Here is a 27,565-nt window from a genome sequence, read left to right as displayed (position 1 = left end):
GGAAGAACCTTAAGCTGAAGGTACAGCCTACTGTTTACACTGAAGGAGCTTGTGTGTGGACAAGAAGCGCTGACAGCTGAAATGGATCCCATGGAACTGAGAAATGTCAACATCGAACCTGATGATGAGAGCATCAGTGGAGAAAGTGTTCAAGATGGCTACACTGGGATGGGAAATTTAGAAAAGGCAGCAATGAGCAGGTATGGGGTTAAAGATGACCAGGTTCCATGGAAAAATGAGAGGTTTGTGGATGTGAGAAAAATGTTTTTCAATTCATTACCTATTTGAGAGAGAACAATGACATCGATGTTAACACATCAACTTTCTGATCCTAAAGTATTCATTATTACATCATTATTCTGTGTCTCTGATTTAGACTGTGTGTGACTAATTTAGAATTGAAGTTATAGCGTTCTTGTACCATTAATATAGGATACTTCCAGTTATATTAGCCTACCGTTTCTTTTACCTCTTGGACTATTTTCTCTGATCCCTCTTCCTTTGACTGCCCCTTAAATGCTGCTGCGTCTCCAGAATTCTGTAGGGATTCTTTGGTCACTAAAAGTGTCCTGTGAGCAAGCTCATTCACAACTATCACGGTCTCACCCACTGAACGCATGCCACGTCTTGGGCCTGTTAGACATCTCCACTTCCTTTCAGATCGTTATACCCAACTGTGTGCTACACATCTGTACGGGGTGTCTCACATGTCAGAACCGCCTCATGTATAAAGTCAAACTTGTAATGTCTAATATTGAACTCCTATGATTCTCTTCCAAACCTGCTCCTCCTCCAGGAGTCCCCACCACAGTGAAAGTCACCACTATCATACAGCAACACAATCTGAAGACCCCGATTAACAACCTTGAGTTGTCCCTTCCCTCAAACCACACATCCAATGTTTGATTGTAGTCAGTTGGTTCCACCTCTTTGAATACTTGAAATCCACCCACTTCTGTGTACCCATTCTACTGCCATCTCACTTTAGGTCCTTATCTGTCACCTATTAAAACAGGCTAGTTGGTCTCCCTGTCTTACAGTTTGCTCCCCCCCAACTAGCTCTTAACATCCCTGCAAAAATAATCTTTTACAGTTGCCAAGGGACTGCTGTTCCATCCCTTGGTAAAGCCTTTCAGTGGCTCCCCATTAGCTATAAGACAAAGATTGGACTACACGTTGCTTGACAATGATCTGTCCCTCACCTAGCTCTCCTGTTCATCTCTTGCTCTACTCCCTTTTTGTAGGGAAGCCTTGTTGAGCCACTCCCAGTTCCCTGTGCCTTCACTCATTCTGCTCCATCTGCCTGGAATATCCTCTTTCAGTGTCACCCACCTACCTGCCCCTTTCTCTCTATTGATACCATTCATCCTTCAAGACACAGCTCAAAGTCAGAACTCTTATGAAGTCCGGAGGTGGAAGTGACCACCTGCTCCTTTGTGTGCCCTCTCTCGTCATTATACTGGTACAACAGGCTAATGGCTTCTGTGGCCCCAGCACAAATCACACGGCCTGGAATGTGATAGGTGCACAATAGCCATTTGATAAAGTAAACTAACTCCTCACCGTATGGTATATAACATGAATGATGCATGACTTAAGACACTTAGAAGGAAATTTTTGACCAAATCTCGGCCTGAGGTAGAGAATATCCTTAGACAAGGACAGCTCATTTCATTTCACAACATCCAGGAAAGGCCACAGGAGGAAGCACTGTTCTTCCTCCACGGAGCTAGTGGAGTAAACTTTCACGCTGTTGGACCAGAGAGGCCACAGACATGCAAATTGTGGTGTTTTCTAGGTTGAGCAACCCTTGAGAATGCATGATGTGGCAGAACACAGGGCTCTGGAATCTGTAGAGTGGATATCTGAGTTTGGAGATGATATGTATCTTCCGGAAGCCTCAGTGAAAAATGCAGAATGACAAACCAGCACCTACCATTCTCGGGGTGAAGTGAATACCTGAAAGATCGCTGATACTCAGTAAACCTTGTTTCTTTGTCCTCCACTTCGTCACCCTTAGTAAACTGATTAACTCTGATGGCTCTCGTTTCTGAGAAAGATGAGCATAGATGTGATCTCTGCAGAGGTGGCCGAGCTGAAGGGGATGCCCTCCCGAGAACAGTCCTACAGGGTCATTCGATTTGGGCTCTGAAAGCCATAATGGAAAGAGCAGGAATGCTTTTGTTAAAACTGTATAGAGTGTTCTGGGCCACTTACAGTGCCTTAGCTTTGAACTCCTGACTCAAACACGGGTCATCATTTTGCAATTTTACAATCACTCTTAAAAGATGGGTTTTGCTTACATTTGGTTTGGATTGTTCCCCTAAGTACGTTTAATTTCCCAAAAGTTCACAATTCATTTATTTGACATCATTATACTTATGTTTTCAATACAGGCTGGGTTCGGTATCAAAACATTTAAGACGTTCAAAACATTTCTCATATATTTTATCCAATATTGTCATGTGTTATTATAATTCATCACATGCCAAAATAAAAACTCACGAACGACTCAAGAAAGAAACTCTTACTTACTTTTACATTTTACATTTTAAAAACTACTCCTGGACTAAAGGATTCTAATATATTGATTAAGGTAAAAAAAAAAAAGAATGTTGGCATTCCATAGTTTAAATCTAGATGACACTTTTGCTTTATAATCCTTAGGCCTGCTTTAGGCTCCATTTCATCTTATTGTCTGTTTCCAACTATGAGCGTTATGTACCAGTCTCCACGCAGCAAGTATATTAATACCGACGATTAAAATAAAGCACCAAAAGGGAGCAGGGGGTTGCGGGGGTTAGTGCGGGGAGGAAAGAAAGCAGCATCTGAGGGCACGACGCTCCCTATAAGAAATAGGAGGATGCCAGGAAATGTTCCTAACTTGTGCACAGGAAGCATCTGGAAAAGCACATAAAGCTTAGTAATTTTGTCAGCTCGTCCTGCATACACTTTACGTTGTTCCACATTCTCAAAAAGGAACCTGGTTGTCCCTCTTGCTCGCAAGATATTTTCAGGATTAGCTTCTATTACAAAGGATAATTTGTACAGATTGCCTATAATTATTAGTCAAGCCTTTTGGAAACGTGGTGGTAGTAAATCTATATCCTCAAAACCCCTGGCAGACAACTGTGGGACCTGTACAGGAAGGCAATGTGCAGTTGCCAGCCTCTGCCCAAGTAGCCCACAATCACCACGGTGTTCACAGATTGTGACATTTTAAGGTCCTGCTTCCTTCCCGGCTCTTCCAATTTCATGGGTGTCTTTAATGCTTTTCTTCCTTTCTCATCGTCTAATAAGCCAAATGTATTTCCAGAGCAGTTAAAACCCTCACACTCAGACACAAAAACCAAACACGACATAGAGCTACCATTGAACTACATTCCAGCACGGGATAGGTGAATACACAGGTGGAGCAAAAAAAAAAAAAAAAAAAAAAAAAAAAAAGGAAAAAAATACCAGCTACAGGGCCCTGCCTGGGGCTGCAGGGCACCATGGAAGACCCTAGACTTGGAGCCTAGTGGGTGTAGGCATGGTACTTCCCTTTTCTGAGCCATGGTCACCTCATCCTCAGAGTAGGGGCGTGAAAGTTCCTCTCACAGGGATATTCGAGCATCGACTGAGTTGAAGATCACAGGCCTAGGCCCTTAGCAAATATCTACTGAATTGAGAGAATCATCTGATTATGGTGGGGCAGGAGTTGAGAAAACTCAGTCACTGCTCCGGTACCCTCTCTTTGTGAGGGCCCTAAATGGAAACCGCATTAGCTGTCATTCTCTTTCTTGCAGAGTTAATGTGGGAAGAAGAAATGTGGCTTAAAAGAAGATGCCAACTGAAAAAATTTTCTCCTTTCCTAACTTCGTCTCTCCTTCCCAAAGGACATTCATAAGTGGAGGGCAGTTGTTGGTCTGGGAGGACCACTGATATGAAGAGAAGGGGGGAAGGAAGACAAGGAAGAGAAGGGGGGAAAAGGTTTCAGCGCCTTGTTTTTCCTCCCTGATCCAGTTACTCAGGTCACCCGAAACAAATACAATTCAGAGCATTTACTTAGATGTTTTTACTTTATTTCTTTTTTTTTATGTGCGTTCAGTCAATTTACTAACGAAGATGCTGAAAGTCAGAAATTCCTGACAAATGGATTTTTGGGGGAAAAGAAGCTGGCAGATTACGATGATGAACATGTAAGTGAATCTCTGCTTTCAGGCAGTAAACAGGACTTGAGGGTGTCAGATCTACCTAGGTCTCTGTGGGAAAACAATGTGACTGAAATTTTCCAAGCCTTGATCAGCACATTCTCTGTTTATTCAGGCCCTTACTGGAATAAGGACTTGTTTTTCCTGTTCGCCATATGGCTACATAAATCATTTATGAAATTCATTTGTTTTTTGGAGAAATCATTCTAACCCAAATGTAGTCTGCAATCATACATGCTTTCCTTTCTTTATGTTACTCAGCCTGTATTTTTTATTTTTACTGAGACCCTTGCTAAAACCAAGCATTCCATTCCATTGAAAATTACATGCTTTTACTGAAGTAACAGCTTTTGTTCACTGTGATTTTATCTTAGTCTTCAATTTTGAACCATAATCTCCTCCAGCAAAGATAATGTGAGAATAAGAATAATTTGAAAAAGGTCACCCTTTTGGCAAATATTTGCTTCAAACGTGCCCCTTTTTCTTTAAGCATCCTGGAACCACCTCCTTTGGAATGTCTTCATTCAACCTGAGTAATGCTATCATGGGAAGTGGGATCTTGGGCCTTTCCTACGCCATGGCCAACACGGGGATCATACTTTTTATGTAAGTATTCGGTTCAAAGCCCATGCACACCTGGTGTTCTTTCAGGTAACAACCTCAAGTCTGATCTTTGTGAACAATAATGCTCTGAGAAAGTATTAGCATATTCTTGGGCTTATAGATAGAACAGCAACCTGAGGAATGATCAGAGCATACTAATCCTGGTGCTTGTTCAACCAACTGCCCCTAACCAAATGGCAGAAAGTATATGTGCTCAACCACCCAGAGTGCTGGAACAGCCCTACCTGTCCATAGAAAGCAATTCACAAAGTGATTCGCCGTAAAAAGATCTTTCCCAGAAGCAGATCTGGCTTTATTACACTCTTAGGAAAGATCCCATTCCAATCCAGGCCTACAGATCCCTGCATGCTCCGATCTCTTCTTGTGCCCCATCCCCTACGCCCCCTAAATGCCTGATACGATGGGCACACTGGCCTTCTCTCCATCCCAGAAGTTGCCATATTCCTTCTCACCACAGGGCCTTTGCACATGGTCCTAGTATCCTTTTCCCTTTCTTCCTCATCTTGTTAACTCCTCATAGCACATCTCCCCCTCCCCCTCATCGATACCTTCCCTGACTTCCATGACTGGGACAAACACTCCCCACAGTTTTAATATTTTAGTGCAGTTGTCTGATATATTTGGTTAGTGTCTATCTTCTTCCTTGCTAGACTATAATCTCCAGAGGATTGAGCCATTGTCTGTTTTCACCCACCAGATGTCTGTATCCCCAAGACCTAGCATAGTGCTTGGCATAGAAATATTTGCAGAGTAGCCAAAATGTATTCCTAGACCTATGTACTTGGTCAAATGCTGCCTAAGGACAGCAGCGCCACATAGCTGACCTGGAGGATGGATATCACATCATCTATGACAGACGGCCACAGGTGTTTGTGTACCTTACGTACAGCCTGGTATTTTCCAAGACACAGTTGGCAGTAGTGAAATTCTTCACAGGAATAAAGTCTAATATTAGTCAGGCATCCGTGTGAATGCAGATTGCCACCCCTAATGCAATGCCAGGGTGTTAAATAACTGTCTAAGAATGCAATGCTTATATTATATATAAATATATGCTATTTATGTTTTGAACATCATTTGTGATTATCTAATCACACAGCTATTTGAGGGCTAAGGATCAGCAGGACTATAAATATTTATATTGTGTTAGTGCTTTGGCCTGTTTTAGGTATAACATTTGTTAGCTGAATGGATTTTTATGTCAACCACTCTTTATGTCATGTTTGAAATAAAGGGTTTTTTTTTAATTCTCTGAATCTTAATGGCTTAGAGATGTGTTCGTATACATAGTCGTATACTTCTGTAATGTATGCTATCTCTAAGACTGCCTTCTCCTTAGTAATTACACATGCCATTACAATCAGAAGTTATCATCGCTTACTGATGAACAGAAATAAGAAACTCTTCCCCCGATCCTAGGGCCACAAGATTATTTTCAAGGAAGAAGAATATTCCACTTTTAAAACCGACAGCCTCATTTCAGGCCTAAACAACATTTAACAGATTAAGATGTCCAGAGCAATTAAACTGTTATACATGATGGGGTATGTTCTGTGTATCCAAGTGGCACAGACTGAATGCAGCCGTCTCCCTTAATTCTCAACAAGTGACACAGGATTTCATTGGTTTTACTTTTAGTATTTTTGGCCAAAGCAAGTATATGTTTAGAATACAGGGAATGCTCATTATTTTTCCAGGAAACAAAATTATGCCATCTGAATTGCATCTTTAAAAACAGGGAAGTTCACAGGGCATATGGAAAAATTTACGAATAAGTCATTGATTACAGTTCCGGTAAACAGACTTTGTGGAAAGCAAGAGCACAATATAGCTAGTTAGAAACACTTGAAACTCGTGGCCCAAATGTACATTTGCAAAGTTGACTTCGTCAGGAATTACCAAAGAATTAGATCAATTGTGGCAAAATGTTTATTGTTGTGTAAAATAAAGAATAAGGGTTTTTTGTTGTTGTTGTTGTTGTTTTCTTTAGGTTTTAGGTAAAGGTTAGTATTGTTCCTTTATTTATTATATAGGTGCTTCTATCTATGCTCTTATTTCTGCTTTCCAAATCTTGTTTTTGGAGAAACACTGATCACTGTGTAAGAATCCCTACATGCCTGTGGACATGTGGAGGAGGCTGAACCAGAAAGGATTCTTTCTGAACATATATAAAGGCATTTTCCTGCACCCTATACTTCCTTCTCTTTTTTTCTATTTTACAGACAATTGCCTGAGCTGTGGCTCACAAGTATCTTGCCATCTAACATGCAGGATCAGTAGTGGAGTTTAGACTCTGCATGCTTTGATGTCTGTATTTCTAGATTTTACATTAAAATTTAGCCAGGCCGTCAAATAGCCCTTAAATTATAAATGTGGCTGAGACTATCACACACACCTGATGTACATATACCCATATGCTGAGTAAGTAGGCATAGTGTTTGCTAATTTTGCTGTACATTCAGCATCTAAGTTATAAACCAGATTCCACTAGTGGAAAGGTTAGGAACTTCTGGTGGTACGTTTTAGCACATAAAATATAGCAAATTCCCGTTGTGTGACAGGAAAGGGTATGTGTAGAGTTCTGAAAAGAATTTCTCAGCTTCCCCCCCAATCCACATACTTTTGGAAGGTTAATGACTGAAAGGGCCCATGTGATAATTTATTATAATAATATCTAACATGAGTTGTGTCTTCTTTATTATAGACATTTATTTTCTACTCTCTATTCCCTTCCTAGAATCATGCTGCTTGCGGTAGCAATATTATCCCTGTACTCAGTTCACCTTTTATTAAAGACCGCCAAGGAAGGAGGTATGCTACCCCTTAAGTCCAAGACGTCCTATTTTGATTCTTGTTAAAGGTATTTCAGTCGATAGCTCTAGAACTGGAGGATGATTTTAGTTAATTTCACATTGCATTTTCTCTGACCCCAATGACACGGCCTCTCAATGTTTTTAGTAATTTGGGCAGCTCAGGGAAGTGAAAGGCAACTGGCTCAGGTTTAAGCCAAATAGAAAAAAGGAGCCTTGATGGATGACAGAAATAACAGTTCTGACGTGCTGCACAGAGCTAAGATGAATGAAGCCATTGCTTCTTGTCTGGAGAACATGTAACATATTTGGTATTGGCTTTTGAGATTGCATCTTTTGGGTTTATAATTTCTGTGTGGTGTTTATGTACACATTTGAGACTCCAGTGTGCAATTATAGAAATATTTTAGTCATTAAAACAATCCTTTTAGGGGCGCCTGGGTGGCTCAGTCGGTTAAGCGTCTGACTCTTGATTTGAGCTCAGGTCATGATCTCACGATTCATGAGATCGAGCCCTGTGCATGGAACCTGCTTAATATTCTCTCTCTCTCCTTCTGCCCCTCTTTCTCTCTCTCTCAAACAAACAAACAATCCTTTTAAAAAGTGTTTTATTTTTTGTTATAGGGTCTTTAATTTATGAAAAACTAGGGGAAAAGGCATTTGGATGGCCTGGGAAAATCGGAGCTTTTGTTTCCATTACAATGCAGAACATTGGAGGTAAGGGCACATAGCTTTCCCTACCACTTACACTTTCGAGAGAATGTTCAATAAATAAGAAAACTCTTACAGCAAGGAACAAGCACTTTAAATACAAAAAACCAGCTGCTTTACATTCAGAAATTAAAAGACAAGAAGATTGTTAAGTAGATTTACTGTTCCTTAATCAAAAATAACAATATCTAAGAAAATATTATATAAGATCCCACCAAATGTATTCTAGAAGTATAGAACAAAACCTCTTGATATCAAATGCTATCATGGCCTTAATTTTACTTCAGAAAAATTAAAGCATTAGTGCTTATTTCATTGTTGGAACAGTTGAGGTTTCCTACGTATGATGGGGTTTATTTCGTCAAACTGAAAATTAAGTATCTGAGGGGTATATCCAAGTATGGGGTATCCTTCAGATAGCCTGTACAGAACCAGCCCATTGGAGTTTGTCCCGAAAAATTGTGCCAAAGCAGAAATTCGGCTAGACATCAGAAGCATTATGATAAAACCACAAATCCTTGGTTCTACAGATTCTTGTAATTCCTACTAAATTATAATTTCCAGAGCCTAGAAATACGCATTTGTAATAGTGTTCCAGGTGACATGTTTGCCCACCAGCTTCACTGGTCCCGTGGAGTCTTTGACCCCCAGAAGGCATCCAGACCCATTTTCCTATGTCCTACTGTCTATGTCCTCTTGCTTGGCCTGGAAGCTATCCTCACACAGCAGCACTTCTTTCCTCACCTCTCCTGTCCCCAAACCTGCCATTCTATTCTTTTCTTTCTTCTCTCAATGAATACCAGCAACATCTAGTTTCTTAAGCCAGGAATCTTACATATCATCCTAAACTTCTCCCTCTCTCCCTAACCCTGAATGTCCAAATACCACCTCGTGTCCAGTCTATTATCTTACCTGCCTTGTGAAGCTCTCCTCTCTTTCTAGTCTCTCCCCCATAGTTCAAGTGATCATTGTTTCTGCTCAGACTCTTGCATTAGCCTTCTAACTGGGCTTCCTGCCTTGAGTTTCTCCTGCTCTGATCTCCAGATCAGATTCAAATCTAGTGTTGCTTCTCACACACATAAAATTCTTTAGCATGCCCTCATTATTTTCAGGGTAGAGTTTAAACTCCTTGGTCTGACATAGAAGGGTCTTCATCTGCCTATTTTTCTGATACCTTTCCTATCACCCCCATATCTACCTAGCTACCTAGCTTCTATATGTCCTGTCATACCATAACAAACCATATTCAGTTCCCCTTTCGTAGGCCTGCCACCCTAACACACACACACACACACACACACACACACACACACACTCGTTCTGTTTGCTCCCATGACTTCTCCAGATTATTAGGTACTAGTTCCCCTGGGCTCCCTTGCACCCCCATTTATATATATCTGATATGTTATTGTTTTTAAAAAATATTTTAAAACCATTGAGAATAGACTTTTAGAGTCTGATGCACCCAAATGTGAGTCTGTTTCTGCCACTGTGACTTTACTCCAGTGAGTCTAATTTGTCCATCTATGAGAATGGGAGTATTATTCCATCTCACAAGGTCATTTTGAGGATGAAATCAGACAACATATGGCACATAATTAGGGTTCAGTACATCCTTTCCTCCCCAGTTCTCAGATTCAATGTCACTGGAGCCCTCCTGATTTTTTTTTAAATGGGCATAATTATAAGACAAATACATACTAACTGTGAAAAACTGGAACATGACATAAATACATAAATTATAAAGAGATGTTTATATAAGTCACTCTTAGAAATAACTACTTCAGTAATTTCTCTATGCAAAATTTAATAAGTATATTGTTACTGTTAAAATTGGATCATCTTATAACACGGATTTGCAGCTTCCTTTTTTCTTTACCTGACAATATGCCTTGAATGTATTTGCATATTCTTTTTAATGGCTTTGAATTTTCCATTGTACAAATGTACCATAATTGGTTTACTGAATCCCTTATTGACACTGTAATAGTGAAAAACTGGAAACCATCCAAACAATTGCTACAATAAATAAATGTGCACAGCAATTTTGCAAGGAGGTAACCCTTCTTAATAAAATCACTGGAGGGGCGCCTGGGTCGCTTAGTTGGTTAAGCCTGAGTTCAAGCTCCTTATCGGGCTCTGTGCTGACACCTTGGAGCCTGGAGCCTGCTTCAGATTCTGTGTCTCCCTATCTGTCCCTCCCCTGCTTGCACTCTGTCTCTCTCTCAAAAATAAACATTAAAATGTTTTTTTTCATTAAAAGAAAAATAATAAAGTCACTGGAGTTATCTAGGATTTCCCAAATTCAGCAATTCCTTTAGTAACCTTTATCCAATTCTAACTGCTCCTGCTAAAGGACAGTCGGTAAGCAGATGAATAAAATCCAGGCATACCTTCGTGATTTGTATTTATTTCTTTTCATATTTGTATATATTAAGATCACAGCTCCGGGTAGAATTTGGCAGGAATTCCAGGATTGTTTCATTCATTTTACTGGGTTTGGGCCACAAGCATAGAAGCTCCCCATCCCCACCAAATAGACCGCTTTACATTTGGTTCAAATTTTTAGCCTTTTCAAGACTTAAAACATCAAGCATTTCATAGTATCACCTCATAGCTGATCTAATTTATTTGTTTGAATAACTGAAATACCCTGACACATATCTGGCCCTAAACCCCAAGGGCTGGGGGACAACCACAACATCTGTGGCTCAAAGTGTAGCTACTAAGTAATGGAATAAACTATAAAATGGTCTCTCAAGATGCACACACATGAAGGAAGTATGGCTTTAAGGCGCTAACACAAAATTTCATATACCATTCCTGAAAATGCTCTCACTTTGGTTACTCTGTGTGATTAGTAGTTATTTTAGCCTAAGGGAAATCACTTGTATTTCTGTATTTAGCAACTCCACATTTAGAACATTTAACTTTCTCAATCCCCTGAAAAATTAACATTTACCACAGATGTTTCAACATTAGCAGAATAATGTTGACATTACCCAGACAGGTCTGGATCATTCTAAATTTTCGAAGACCAAACACATTAACAGTGGTGACATCACTGAAAGTCAGCAATTAATAGCTCTAAAATTGAATGGTACCTCACTGAGCCAGTTAATCAGAAATATCTCCTCTGTTTACGCACCGTAAGATTTAGCTTTAGCCAAGGTCTTTGTAAAGATTAACCAAATAATATTTACAGAAGACACATCAGGTATTGTAAAAATCATTTCACTTCACAATAGAGGAGAAACACTGGCCTGGGGATCAGGGATCTTCTATTTTGGATGTGGTCTGTCGTTTTCAATCTGTGTGATCTTGGGTATGTCATCTAAGCTTTCAAACCTTTATGCCCTCAGCTGTGGAATGAAGATAACATACATCTTGCTGATTTACAAGGCTTTTCAGCTGATCAAATGGAGTGAAGTGCAGTACTAAACAACACAGGGAGTTATTATCACCATTATTACTTGTTTGAGGTTAAGTATTTTGAAACTACTAATAGCACAATTTGCAACCTAGAAATCTGCTTTACGTGTCTGTGAGCAAAGCTTCACCAGAAGGATGGAGCACACACTTTTTTTTTTTAGCAATGCAAAACCCGTCAGTTTTATTTTTAAGTTAATAAAATGTATTTTTATTTTTAAATGTTTTCAATGTTTATTTACTTTTGAAAGCAAGACAGAGTGTGAGCAGGGGAGGGGCAGAGATAGAGGCAGACACAGAATCTGAAGCAGGCTCCAGGCTCTGAGCTGTCAGCACAGAGCTGGATGTGGGGCTCAAACCGTGAACCATGAGATCATGACCTGAGCAGAAGCCAGATGCTTAACGGACTGAGCCACCCAGGTGCCCCAAAATGTATTTTATTTTTAATTTACTGGACCATGTGTCAAATTAGCATTCTACTTCATGGAGTGGATGGACTTAGAAAAGATGTTGCATGAATCCCTATAACTTTTGGCAAGATTATATGTTATGCATATGTATACATACATCTTTTTCCAGGGAGAGGGTTTATAGTTTATATCAGATTTTCAGAACAGTACATGATCACACGTGGATCATTTGTCAAGATGCTCAAGAGCTTCTGCCACTTGGTATAATTTCTTATTTGGTCAAGAAGAGACTGGGATATAGAGAAGAGAAAATTCACTGACAAAAGTGAGAAAGCTATCATTTCTTTCATTCTTTTATCAATCCAGTCAGCCTCCAGTTTAGACAATTAGTGGTCTGAGGCTTTGGGTGCCCATCAGGGAGGTTACAGAGGACTAGACTAGCGCCCACCCGGGGAAGCCAGAGTGACATATAATCTACACAGCACCGCCCTACAGTTCTGCCCTCTCTCCTCTGGCCGATGCCTGTTGTTGCCAGGCCCCTGCCCAAATGATGGACACAAAAACAGGCACACTTAGTACAGGCCATCATGACGTCTAACTGATGAAACAACTTTACTAAAAACCTCAGAGCTGGATTAAAAACAGAATCAGCATTGATACTGTCAGCAAAGATCCATGTGCAAGAGCCAGAGGGCCAAATACGTATTTTTGAAAAGAACTCGGAAGCAATACAAGATATACCGGGTGGCTTTTCTTTCTGTTCAGGGGACCAGATGCACATCTGATGGGAAGACTGAATGTCCCAAAGGCCAGGACTTCTCACAACTTGCCTGTGACTTTAGTGCTATGTGCACCACTAAGCTGTCACGTTTTCCATTTTAGCAATGTCAAGCTACCTCTTTATCATTAAATATGAGCTACCCGAAGTAATCAGAGCATTCATGGGACTTGAAGAAAATACTGGGTATGTCTTATGTTCTCTCTACAACATCCTTTGGCTGATTCTACTTGGTCTTTTCTGATCCTAATATTCTTGACGCTCTTTCCCTTGTAGAGAATGGTACCTCAATGGCAACTACCTCGTCATATTTGTGTCTCTTGGAATCATTCTTCCACTTTCTCTTCTTAAAAATTTAGGTAAAGTCACCTTTAGTTTTTATTTTCATTTCCTATTCCAATAGGTAAGTCAATTGTAGATACTGTATTCACCTTACAGAATTTCTCTGCTAACTTTTAGGTTACCTTGGTTACACCAGTGGATTTTCTCTTACCTGCATGGTGTTTTTTGTCAGTGTGGTAAGTGATTTATTGACATGATCCTTGTAGGTTGGTGAGCATGAGACACATAGTCCCTGAATTAGTGTCCTCATTTTTGTTCAAGCAATTCACTAGCATGAAATACTTCTTGCATCACAAGCCATTTTCTTATATTCTAATTTGGAATGAGAAAAGAATGGTCATGATTTTAAAAATAGTTGAGTTAGAATGTCAAGGCCATTGCTAATAGTATGTTCTAAGCACACTGGATATATATTTGGACAAAAGGAACCCTTCAAGCAGTAACATGACAATGATCTAGTATTTAGAAAGGTGGAGGAAGACGTGAAGAGTCCCAGAAATCAATGAGCTATAGAATTATTCATGTCTACATCAGTCAGCCATTTTCTCCTACACATTCCACCCATGAAAAGAGGGTAATCCCAGTGGAATTAAAGAAGAGATCCTTCTCCCCATTGCCCCCACTCCCTGCCAAAAAGGGAAACTTTTGTAATATCCTGGATGCCAAAATGTATACAGCATTTCCCCAAAAAAGGCAAAAGAAGATGGGAAATTTTTTGATAATCCATATTAATTTGAAGAAATGAAAAATATGAAATATAGCAAGGAAATGATCATCTTTATCACAGAAGAATATGGATGATTCTTAGAAGAGATTCATGCAAAATACTGTCCTATTGATTCTCAGGGACAACCATCCTTCCAACTCTTTCCTTAGAGCAGAGGCTAGAGAGTCTCCATTGTCTATTAGCCTAAAGGGAATCTTCAGCAGAGGCCCCTCACCACTACCCCATAAGCTATATAAATGGATTTTTGTTTCACTGTTCTCCTCAAAAAGCTGATAATTTTTTTTAATGGCTGGGCCTAGGTGATTTACAAGAAATTCCAAATACCCTGCCCTCTGCCTGTTCTGGATCACAATGTTGGAAATCTGACATTCAACAATACACTTCCAGTGCACATGGTAATATTACCTAACAACTCTGAGATTAATGGCGTGAACTTCATGATGGATTACACCCACCAAAATCCTGCAGGGCTAGATGAGAACCAGGCCAAGGGCTCTCTTCATGGCAGTGGAGTAGAGTATGAAGCACACAGTGATGACAAGTGTCAACCCAAATACTTTGTGTTCAACTCCCGGGTAAGTGATGAGCCTACCAAAATGGCTGGGTCTTCATTTTATAAGCTGAGATGGCTTGGGATTGCCATCTGTGTTGAAAAGCTACACATGCGTTGTTGTCTTTGTTTTTCAGACGGCCTACGCAATTCCCATCCTAGCATTTGCTTTTGTGTGCCACCCTGAGGTCCTTCCCATATACAGTGAACTTAAAGAGTAAGGCAGCCATCATTTTAACATTCTAACTTGTTTTGAAAATGTGCTCATATGTTCAGAGGTGCTTTATACAAAAGCATGGTTAATGGCTTTCTCTTCAGAGAAGGTTTGTGGTACATACCACTCATCAGTAATGTATTTTAACCAAAAAGGTATGAATTAGCCCCCTCCCTACACTACCGTATCTGCTTCCTTCTCTCCCATTTCTTCATCCTAATGGTCCACAAGAGGAATTTAGGTCAGGGGGAGGAAGAGCCAATGGCTAGAAGAATTTTGGCAGGAATGAGAAATTTGAATTTGAAATTTGCTAGGAATGATGTCACCTCAGCTATAAATGACCGCACCCATGAAGACCAAAAATTATGGCTAAGGTGACCTTGCTAAGCCATTGATGTCACTTGTGCTCTGTCTTTAATTAACCCTTGTCTAGAAGACATTCACCACAGGGATGTGCCAAAACCTGGCCTTCATTGTCTTATCTGTACAATGGAGACAATGGCTAGACAATCTTGTTTCTTCTAGCTGAAATTCTAGGATTCGTTTGTAGTCTTTTCCCTTTGAGGCTGTTGACATCTACTTAGGTATGTAGTGTGTCTGAGCCCTCTAGCACTGCTTTCCCCTTTACCTTTAGAAAAAGGTGGCCTATAGTAATTCTCACTTTATTTAATCCGGATATCAGTAACCTCACTCTTTATTCTCAGTACATAGCAATAATTGCTTCACAAATTCTGATTTAACTTATAAAAAATTGGGGGAACACTTTCAATTATTTTCGCTTTACTTGGAAAATCACATGCAGCATTTACTCTACACTTGACCTTAACCGAAGATCAAGAAGTGATAGCAGTTACTCCAGAAGCCCGGCAATTGACTTTAAGCAGCTGGGTGCCCTCCAGAATGGTTTCCAGACGCTTCTAGGCTCTCTTGTGGTCTGGACTCATGCAACTTGTGCTTTGGTGATTCTAGTAGGTTTGTGTCCTCCCACATGAAATATGAATCCCATCTCACTATGAAGTATGAAAGCTTTCTACATTAGCAGACAGTTGGATCTTTGTGTTAATTACATTCTTGCGTACTCAGTAGACAAGTATATTTATCAACACAAAATAAACCAGTCTTCTTCTAGGAAAATAGTTGTCTCTAAGACTGACAGAGTAGTAGTTAAGAAAAATGAAAACAAATTCCCCACAGCTCTTTAGGACAAGTTTAAAGAAGCTATGTTTCTGTATGAGATATGTGGTTTTATAATAGTACACAGGCATACATTCTTTCACTATTTTAGAAATTTTTTTACTAAAAAAATGATAAAAAAAAAAAACACTGAGCTTTTTTTTTTTTTCATTTCAGTCGGTCCCGGAGGAAGATGCAAACAGTGTCAAATATTTCCATCACGGGAATGCTCATCATGTACCTGCTTGCTGCCCTCTTTGGTTACCTAACCTTCTATGGTAGGTCACTCTGTCAAAGTCATTCTCTTTGTGCAAATCCTAGTTGGACTGATCATTAACCCGGGTAGGTATAATTCTTTTAATTACCCTCTATAAGCAGCATGATCTATAGTCCATGTAGTCAACTAACATGCTATTTTAGCCTTGTCACTTGACCTAAGAAAATGGGACCTGAACCAGTCTAGCTAACAAGTTACAACAATTTGTGAATTCATACATGTTTTGTGAAAAACCAGCCCTCAAATCTACATTATTTTCCTTACGGGATAGATTATATTTCCTTGACTTTGACTTCTTAGGCCATCTCATGCTAGGAGCAATCACAATGAATCCAATCATATGTTGTAAAGCTTTCTTGGTGGAATAACTAACTACTAAGCAAATGGTAGGGAAAGTGCAAAGTCCTTGATTTGGAACCTGCTTCTTGTTTACCAGTCAAGTGGGATCTGGGGGCTTGGAGCATTAGGTAAATTTTCTGGCTTATCCCATTCTATTCTGTTATAGTGAACAGTTTCCTGAGAAAAGACATGACAGAGTTCCACTCAATCTGGGAGTGCACTACCAAAAACAAAAAAAGTTACTATGGACACATTAGATTATGCCTAAAACAATTTGTCTATGGCATCTTAATGGACACAAAAGTAGGATTGTTATTGCACTCCATTGAAGCATAGCCTAATAGACAAATTTCAGGGACGTAAACATTGACCTGTTATCACTAATCAGTGTAATCAACATAAATAAACCTTTTGTTTAAACTTCTCTTTTTAGTTGTTTTTTTCTTCTGATTCACTAAATTAAATTGATTACTAGACAAATTGTGGAGGAAAAGACTGGGGAGGGAGCACCATTTACTTGGGGTTTTTTTCTATTTGACTAATAGTTGGCTATTAACCAAGCATTCACTTTAGATTGGGCATTAACTGCTTGTTGGTTGTGAATTAATAAAAGTTAGATCAATACCACTGAAGGTATTTTTACCCCGTTTTATCTGATTTGGAGGGGCGTAGGGAGAAAAATCGAACTACATCTGATTCTATAAGCATCTCCATGTCATTTGTGTCTGGAATTCTGAGTGGATAAGCTTTCCAGGAGCATGGCATCTTAATCTTAGATCAGTATTCATTGGGAGACCCTGTTAAGATCATGCTAATTCATCCTTGAATGTTACTTATACTGATTCTAATGAGTTTCATAAGATAAGCTTGAAAAATCCCCGGAAGTATCTGTATTGGTATCATGATAGAGTCATAATTATTGAACTTGAAAAAATATTAAAAATCATTTGTCATAAGGTTTCCATACTAGATTCAGAGAAGCTGCATCAAGGCTCACTTAGCAGGTGGGAAAAGAGTGGGGAGTGGGCAGGATGTAAGGGACGGGCTGGTGGGGGCTTGGACCTTTCATCCCCTTCAACCAGAGCACCTCAGCTTCCCGTCTCTTGTGAGGCTTCTGTACAAACTGGGATAGACTTATCACGAAGCAAATGAGCCAGAGAGGCATCTTCACAATTTTATTCTAGCTTCTTTAACTTCATAAGCTTCACTGGCCCCCTTGTCCATTTGAAGAAAGATCAACACAACTAATAAATAAGCTCAAAGATAGGATAAAAACAGGTGTCTAGATTCCCAGACCTGGGTGTTTTTTTCCGTTGTACTGTGTTCCCTTTGTAAAATGTTGCTTTTGGTAATCAATACTGACTTGGAAACACCAAACTGGACCCATTCTCTTCTTCTTTGTAGGAGAAGTTGAAGACGAATTACTTCATGCTTATAGCAAAGTATATACATTTGACACCCCTCTCCTCATGGTACGCCTGGCAGTCCTTGTGGCAGTGACACTAACTGTGCCCATTGTCCTGTTCCCAGTAAGTACCTGAAGCTTTGATGGAAGAATCCTGCTTAATCTCCTAGCTTAGATATGTTCCAATTTGACATGGATTTAATTATGTGAGTTTGCATTTGCAATGCCTGAAGACGTTATTTTCACACAGCATTTTGGAGCCATTTAAGATGGACAATTTAATACGTAGATTCAACAAATATTTTTTGATGTTAAACACCTTTTAAAAAGTATTTATTTTGGGAGAGAGAGAGAGAGAGAGAGAGAGAATCCCAAGCAGGCTCCATGCTACCAGCACAGAGCCCAATGCGGGGCTCGATCTCATGAACCATGACATTGTGACCTGAGCCAATATCAAGGGTCGGATGCTTAACTGACTGAGGCACCCAGGCGCCTCAAATGTTAAACACTTTGAAAATATAGGAGGAAAAATATAATCACAAAATTTCTATTTATTTTCCAACTTTATTGAGGTCAAAGTTTTTTGTTAAACTTCAATTCAGAAAGAAGATCTTGGGTTTCTATCTTGTGGATTGGTAGAAATGAGTAGGAGTTGATAGAACTTCTGGAACTTAAAAGGCAAAAACTACATTACTTTTCAATTTGTTGCATTTTCACCAGTTCTGAAGGTATTTAAATTTCCCCTACAGTTTTGTTGCAGTCACATTCAAATGTTGCCTTATTTAATCTGATTCCTTGAAGACCAATGAGAAGGGGAATTTTATTAAGTAAATTACTTACTAGAACTAAATCTCTTGAAAAATAGCTATATTTTCCACCTTATATCTTTTCTACTATCCCTAACACTGATATATGCCCTTGACTAGACTCATACTGGGATCACCCCTTCTTGGCATTTGCCTTTGGCATCACTTGTCCTGGGATCACAGAGCAGGGCTGGTTGAAGAGATTTGGGCTGCGTGAGTTAAAACCACCACCTATGGACAAACACAAGTCCGCATTCTCCTGCCAACTCTTCTCCTTTCATAAATACTCAATTTACTCATTCATTAAGGGGAGAAAATAAGCGACCCAGTAACCAGCACCATCCTGTACAGAATGTTCCATACAGGGCCCAGCATATAAGGACTACTCATATAATGACACTGTGGTCACTTTAAATGCAGCTTGTGTGCTGAAATATTTTTTAACACATTCCTTTTTCATGAGTGCATGAAATCAGATCCTTATTACTAGGAGGGCTAATATTTTACTCCTAAATAATATCTTGCCTCACATATGTCTGAAAGTATTTCAAATGACATGCATACAGCTTTAGCCTAAAATCAACTCCATCATGGGTACGAGGCAGAAGACAGCTATTGACAAAGTGTACCATAAGGTAAAATTTCTAAGCAAACAGTGTCTCTGAGGAACCAAAGTTGAAAGCCCTTTTTGTGTGTAAAGAGCTAATTTTTGGCACACAGTAGGTATTCACATCATTATCGAGTCAAAGCATTTTATAGAAGAAATTTGTTATGTGGCTCTGTATTGCTTTTTTCATAAGCCCTAAATATAGCACTTTGAGGTCATGGTCTCGGGAGATTAATGGACTTGCCTGTGGTCATGCAGTTAGTCACAGTTGATTAATGCACCGCTCACAGAAGGACACTGATGGCTGAGGTCAAGATAAAGGAAGTGGAAGTCACACTGATGGTCATTTTACCTCAACATTTAAGATCCAGATCTCCCCATAGAAGTTCTTTCTCTTGTGACAGGGCACGGATATAAATTTGACCATCAGGAACAGTAGTGGTTTGGAAATGTCTCCCATTAGATGCCCCTTAGAATCAAAATGGATCATGGGAACCAAAATTTCAAAAAATAACTTATCCTTAAGTATTTGTACCCAACGTTAGCATTTACGAAACATGTTGCACATAATTCTGTCTTTGACCCTACAACATTATTACATTGAGATAATCTGCATAGGTGTCCACCTTCTCCCCTGGTTTAAAAGTCTTAAAGGTAAGGAATGGGCACAGTGACTGGTGCAGGAGAAGTTTGACAACAATCGCCCAGAAAAATGGTCTCCAGATGAATCTTGCCTTGTGAGATGTGTAAACTGCTTTTTCTAGCAATAGCATAAGATGTTCACCCTGCCAACATTTGCCACGAACTTTAGTTCGGGTCAGGAGCTGGGCTAAATGAATTAAGTGTCCATGGGTATGATGCAGAACGTAAAAGTAAACATGGAGGACAAAAAAGTCTCCTCGTCCCAGTCAAACCCACAAGACTACCTTCAGACACTTTCTCCCTAAAGTGAGAGAAGTTATTAGTGATGTGTTTGTTTCTTATGATTTAGAGCCATGATTTCCAACATGTCAAACGCTAAGCCATGCACAGCAGGGTTCTCCCGGTAGTTTTTTTGAATTAAGAAACTCTTGACCAATAAGAAGTTTATTTACTTGGCTTTGATATCCCCATATACAAGTAATCAAAAACAAACAAAACCTAATCTGGATTAAAATCTCTCGATTTTAGGCATAATTGTATATTCTACTTCTTTCAACAGAGGATAATAGGCTCTTTTTCTTAGGAGCCCAAGAAGACACAATAAGGAAGGGCGTTGCTGTTTTTGGTTGACTAGATGGATTTTCCTTTGATTACTCTATTTATTATCTTATTTTCTGCAGTTAGGCTAGTTTTTTCCATAACAAAAGACATATTGAGTGCAGAAATGATTATTGAACAGATGAATAAATGAAGTGAATTACTTTTTTACTAGTAGCTCAACATTTGTTTCTATTGTTGGGGGTGGGGGTTTTATGGGAGGGTAGTCTATTATGGGACTACACCTCCTTCCCAAAGACTATTAATTCCATTTTCAGCTTGTACTCGCCTTTATGTAGTAAAGTTCACCCATTAACATGAAAAACAGAAAACCAGATCATCCTAAGGAGTTTATCAAGAACACACAGACTCATATTCCATTTGCCATACCTTAAAAAAAAAAAAAAATCACATCTCAGATTTTCTAGCTACTTCTCTTTTATTCTGTGATGGTGAAATCATTTTGCCCCACATATGTTGCCATCAGATCTGTTTTGAATCATATGCAGATATAGGCATAGAAATATGGCAAATGTTGCTGAGAACTGGAATAGAGTAGTGGTCCACAGATATTTCCAACACTCCTACCCTAGGCAGTCTTACAAAATGAAACTGATTCGCTTCTAAGCAATAAGATTGATTTTTTTAAAGAGTTCAGACCTAAGGTTCCCACTTTTTACTCTGCCTCCCAGTGGGTCCCCGGATTAGAACATAGCACCTCCTATTCTGAATACTCTCTCTGTAAATAACAGATGTTTTCTCTAGAGCTGCAAAGGACCTTTCTGGAATCCTTCTGGGTCAGAGGGCATGGCTGTTGCTAAGGACTTCCCCACCCACAGCATCTGACCCACATTTCCAGGTTCTTATCAGTTTGTGTCAGTGGAGAAAAGGCACTTAGATAAGTGGAACAGCAGGCAGTGCTTTGTGGGTAACACGCCAGAGTTGCCTCAGTCCTGACATAGGTAAATAGAACTGTTCAGGACCTATTGATCCAGGCTCACCTCTCAAGGCAGCATTTTAACATAGAATGACCGGCAAGTTTTCTTCTATTCTTTTTCACCACCACCAGCCCCCTACTATCTCCCCGCTTGCCCTATGATCCTTTCTAGGAATGCATTGGCAATTCTACATGCTTTCAGTTCTGTTTGGGATTTTGTTTTTCTTTATTTGCTGTGAGGAGCAAGCTTTGATCATTTATTCCAATGATGATTCCTGTAAACCTTCTGTACTCTTACATCACCAAGCCAAACCTTAGTCTTTCTGGGAGCCATGAGACCTTAGGAAACCACATTCACATTCAGGGGAACTACACTTAGAGGTTTACCTCTAACTCAGCTTATGGAATAGAGTATTCCTTTAACAAAAGACCAAAAACAAAAACAAACAAAAAACAAAAAACAAAAAAACTCACATATATAAGTCCTCTGCCTGAAAATAACCTGTATTCTACTTGTTTATTCTGTAAATTTCGCACTTTCAGACAAGTAAATCTTTAAGCCATAAGGATGTACCATGGAAAGCTTATGTTGAAGCCTAATAAGACTGGTTTGGACAATATCCAATAACCATGGAGTGTGGATCATAATGTAGAATTAATGGACAGCTGGGGAAAATGTAATCAAGGCATTTGCTTTCTTCAGCCTACTTTTCAGAGCGAATTTCATAATTTTCACTAATCCAATTTTTAAAATCCCTTACAAAGTCACTGTTAAACCATTTCCAGAGACTATCTGGTTTGCCATTCTGGAAATGAAATTGCTTTTGAAACCTAAACAGATGGCTTTAATTTTGGTGGACCAGTATGAAAGGAATGTCACATTAGACACTACAAGCAATTCGGCTCAAAGTTTTGGCCGTTCATACATGTGTTTCAAAAATGTATTTTACATTTTTGCTTTTACATGAGTTCCCATCTCTCCACCAGTAAGAGACTTCAGAAGTAAAATTTTAAGTGGAAAATCAATGCCAGCATTTCTAAAAATGTGAAGTCCGAGCTTAACTGGAGTGTTCCCTTATTGAAAAGCCAATAGAATAATGCCACTGAGTCAAAAGTGTCCTCTAAAAGATTCTAAAGATGAGAGTATTTTCTACTTTGTTAAGCTGTTCAAACATGCAGGGCATTCCCTCCACCCACAAGGATCTTTTTATTATCCAGTTATAGCACAGTAACTTGAAAGACTGCTACAAATGGAACCTCTCTTGACCCTTCACCTACTTATTGTAGCTGCTGAAATAGGGCTGAAGTCTGTCAAGGCTCCCGAAGGGTGGGAAGGGATTCATTCTGTTCAACTTGATTCAACATGTATTGAGTGCCTGCTGTGTGCAAGACACCAAACGAGAAACTCTGAGGAATGCTAAAATTACCAGGTCCTATTCTTTGCGTTTTTGTATGCATTTATAATCTGTAATTGGGAACGGAGGGCAAAAGGGCAAAAAGAAATACAAAGAGTATCATTTTAAAAAACATTATGTGGCAAAATAAGCATTATATGCTAAATACGATGCCAAATTTTTAAAAAACCCAGATTTGGAAAAATCACAAGGAGTGCAAATCAATTCAGTGCTTGCCCTTAATACTTAATCCTGTTTGACAACACACGTTTAGAAATCAATAAGGGTTTTACTGTGTCCCTGAAGTCTTACCTGTGATTTTCTCTGAGATAACTTTTAAGAAAAAATTCTAAAAGCTGAGAAAGTGAGCACAAGGAAAATAACTATCTCAAAGAAATATCAGCATCAAGGCTGCACAACAATATCAACATACTTTTTTTCTTTGTTAGTTTTGAGAGCCTGCAAGCAGAGGAGGGGAAGAAAGAGAGGGAGACAGAGGATCCAAAATGGGCTCTGCACTGACAACAGAGAGCCTGATGCAGAGCTCAAACCCACAAGCTATGAGATCATGACCTGAGCTGAAGTCGGGGCTCAGGTGCCCCAATATCAACATACTTAATAACTGAACTGTACACTTAAAAATAGTTAAGATAGTTAACATTATGAATATTTTACCACATTAATGAAATTTTGAAAAACAAATCAGCATCAAGATCTTTTCTGGGAGAAAAAGGAAAAACACAAAGTGCTTTAGAGTGACAAGAATATTTGAAATAGTAGACGAAAATCAAAAACAAATTAGTAACCTTGCCTTTGAACTTTCTTGTTGCAGATTCGTACATCAGTGACCACACTCTTATTTCCCAAAAGACCCTTCAGTTGGATAAGACATTTCTTGATTGCAGCCATACTTCTTGCACTTAATAATGTTCTGGTCATCCTTGTACCCACTATAAAATATATCTTTGGATTCATAGGTAAGTTTGAGAAAGGCTTTTGTTTAATCAGCTCAAGTAGATACCTCCTTAAGTGGCAGACGGGGAGCTGGTGGAGGGGAAGTCAAGGATCCCTGCTCCATCTTTGACTCATGGGATTCTTGTGAGCCCAGCCGGGCCACCTGGTCACCTCCCCTCCCTCCCAGGTGACTCTGGAAGTTAATCACAGGATCAGAAAAGGTCAACAGTAAAAGCTACCTTATAGGTCATCTAGTCCAGCTGCCTTTTCTGATGGAAATGGAAGCCCACAGAGGTCAAGTCATATACAGTTCCCCACTTCCACTCCATCCAAAAGTAGAACATTATATGAAATCTTTCGTAAGCCTTGATGGCATAAAGCTACGAAGAAACTACAATTCATTCATATGGAAGCATTTTTGAGCATCCCAGACACAAAAGATAACAGCTCTTGGACTCTTCTGATAACTTACGACACAATATTGATAACAAATGCAGAAAATAAATCGACCTAAAACACAGATATTCACAACGGTTCAAAAGCCATGGCAACTTAATGCCGAGATGGAGTGTAGTTCCCAGGGAAGAGACCTGGAGACACCTCTCTCGCTGCTCAGGGGGCGCTACCTCCATAATGTTCACTGCAAAACAAATTCTGGGTGCAACTTTCACCTTTTAATTTTTTTCCCCATAGAGACAGAAATCTTCTTTGGATTTCTTTCAGTTAGGGAAGGTAGGTGCTAACATAGGTCCTTCCTAAAAGTGAAGTGGCATAACATGAACTTTTGCAAAGTGGGGAATACCTGTATCTTGGACTATTGCAGGATTTGAATTTAGGTCTTAACTCTGCATCAAAAAGTAAGGAAGACACAGTCTACCCATAGGATGCTTTCTCGAGTCTGTCAGTATCAGCTGAGCATTGATGGCCATCTTTGGAGGTAGAGAAGGTTGGTCTTGTAAAGCAGATTTCCTTAACTGTGTGGCCCGTTAATATAGTTTTCATCTGCTGATTTGAGGGATTACTCAAATTTTAAATACAATATAACATTTTTTGGATTAGGTGTCAGCAACTTGAAAAGTTGGAAGTGGATAAGAAGGATGCATGATGAGTTCAGCTTCCTTAGTATGTGTTTCTATTGTCAGTCTCCTATATAAATTTTTAAGTCAGCCTTTTTTTTGTTTACTATATGTTATGTGTACTTAGGATACAACTATGATGTTAGGTATATTTTAATTTTCTTGATAAACATTTGAATAAGCAACCAAGACAAGTTTATAGTACTTTCAGTGCTAAGATTAGGGTAGCATTAAGACTTTTAAAGTGCATGACCTTGAGTCTCTGCCTTGCTGAGTAAGACATTGACCTGTCCTGTGTTTATCCCCTCAGGGGCTTCTTCTGCCACTATGCTGATCTTCATACTTCCAGCAGTGTTTTACCTTAAACTTGTCAAGAAAGAACCTCTTAGGTCACCACAAAAGGTTGGGGTAAGTAAGGCTTGCAATCTCCCCTGTTATAAGTTGCTCTTTAACTGAGAGTAAACCAAAAATATACAATTCAAAAAGATTGACCAAGAACTGAAAATCAGAGATGGGCTGGAACTTTAGTGGAGAGAAAGGAGGGTAGATCTCTGGTACTGAGATGATTCCAGGATTTCTTCCTGTCATAAATCAAGAATCTTGTGTTAAGTCCTTTCTACCCATCAAACACTAAGAGTTTTCCCACAGGCATATATGGATACCAGTTTCCACCACCAAGATTGTAGCACTATCCACAGGAAATTGTGTGGGAAGGAATGAGGCTCCCTGACAGTGTTATGAAATAACTGAAACATTTTAGTCATATTTTTTAGGTTAGGAAGGCCAAAAGAAAAGATGCTGCCTGGTTTCCCCCTCCATAGTACCTTGGAGTGGACTGAGATCCAGAACAAAACCATCGTTTTCCAGTTAACCTCTTTAGATATAAAATTTAATTTTATTAAGCGAGAGCATATTTCTTTTCCAAAATGATGTTATAGAAACACATGCCAGGGGCGCCTGGGTGGCGCAGTCGATTAAGGGTCCGACTTCAGCCAGGTCATGATCTCGCGGTCTGGGAGTTCGAGCCCCGCGTCAGGCTCTGGGCTGATGGCTTGGAGCCTGGAGCCTGTTTCCGATTCTGTGTCTCCCTCTCTCCCTGCCCCTCCCCCGTTCATGCTCTGTCTCTCTCTGTCCCAAAAATAAATAAACGTTGAAAGTGCTGCTGTAAACATTGGCATGATATTAAAAAAAAAAAAAAAAAACAAAAAACACATGCCAGAGTGAATTGTTTTTCTAATTATTTCTTTAATGTTTATTTTTGAGAGAGACAGAGACAGAGACAGAGACAGAGCGTCAGCAGGGGAGGGGCAGAGAGAGAGGGAGACACACAATCTGAAGCAGGCTCCAGGCTCTGAGCTGTCAGCACAGAGCCCGACACAGGGGTCAAACCCACAAACTGCAAGATCATGACCTGAGCCAAAGTCAGATGCTCAACCCACTGAGCCACCCAGGCTCCCCTTGTTTTTCTAATTATCAAATAGTCATTGATAATATTCAAGTATATCTTCCACTTAAGGCTTAAAAACAGTGCCTCTTACTAAGTTATGCTGAATGTTGCCTGAGAGTCATTCACTCCACAGGACTGTTCAGGGACTTCAGGACAGTTTGGTATCCAAAGCTCCTCCCAACATCTCCTCCCCACCCCTGCCCCCGAATTCCTAGCCTCTCCAGTCTATTTTACTTGGACTTTTACAGAAGGGTGACCATGGCAAATTATTTATCCTGTTTGTGACCCATTCTGAGTTTGATGTAAAAATGAGTAAAATTGTCCCCTGATCCTTTCTAGTGAAAAACTTCACCTGTTGCTTCCTCATAGATTGAATGAGGTGGTTGATCTCAGTGATGATAATATATAAGGCCCCTTCTAGTGTTTTACACACACACACACACACACACACACACACACACACACACGTTTTTAAAGGAATATGTAACATAGATTAGGCTTTTGTTTTTATCTGTTTACTTTGTAAATTTAATCCTGTCCTATAGACTATAATATGCCCTTCACCTAAAAGATTGTGAGCACACTCAATGTCATTGTATCTTTTTCTGTCACTTTTTTTTTTAATGATTACAGAGTATTCCATCATTCTGATGTAACAAATCAACCATTTATCTATTTTGAAGACTTAGATTAAATCTCTCCACTGTATTCACCCTCTTTCCTCAACTTGGCTTCTAAATTCACTGAACTGCTAGGCATAGACATCTGAGCCATAAGAATAATACAATTCAATATGCCAATCAGATTGCTGTCTTGGGTAAACAATTTCTAAGAGCAAACTGTGCTATATGGTTTCTGTGTTCCCTAACAAGCTCTCTGATTTACAGGCTTTAATTTTCCTTGTGGTTGGAATCATCTTCATGATTGGAAGCATGGCACTCATTATAATTGACTGGATTTACAACCCTCCAAATTCCAAGCATCACTAACCCAAAGAAAAATACCTTTTCTATTGGAAATGGTTGCAAATTATGCTGCAAAAGACATTTGAGTTCTATTGATTGGAATGTTATTCATAGGAAATAACGGGAAGATTCCAAAGATGTTTATAGTAACATCACCA

General features: G+C 39.4%; 1 protein-coding gene across 1 annotated transcript; it reads left to right on the top strand.

Moving 5' to 3' along the window:
• SLC38A4 (solute carrier family 38 member 4) lies at positions 1–27,565 on the top strand. Its single transcript, XM_047867171.1, has 15 exons — positions 1–200; positions 4,091–4,181; positions 4,684–4,799; positions 7,555–7,628; positions 8,252–8,344; positions 13,060–13,141; positions 13,232–13,314; positions 13,415–13,473; positions 14,324–14,599; positions 14,712–14,791; positions 16,139–16,239; positions 17,982–18,106; positions 23,798–23,942; positions 25,306–25,403; positions 27,330–27,565. The coding sequence occupies exons 1-15, from the start codon at positions 82–84 to the stop codon at positions 27,429–27,431; spliced, it is 1,644 nt and encodes a 547-aa protein (XP_047723127.1). The 5' UTR covers positions 1–81; the 3' UTR covers positions 27,432–27,565.

This window comes from Prionailurus viverrinus, chromosome B4 (genome assembly GCF_022837055.1).
Source record: "Prionailurus viverrinus isolate Anna chromosome B4, UM_Priviv_1.0, whole genome shotgun sequence".
NCBI classification, from domain to species: Eukaryota; Metazoa; Chordata; class Mammalia; order Carnivora; family Felidae; genus Prionailurus; species Prionailurus viverrinus.
The sequence above is the reverse complement of the archived record's forward strand: the minus strand, read 5'-3'. Positions and strand labels throughout refer to the sequence as shown.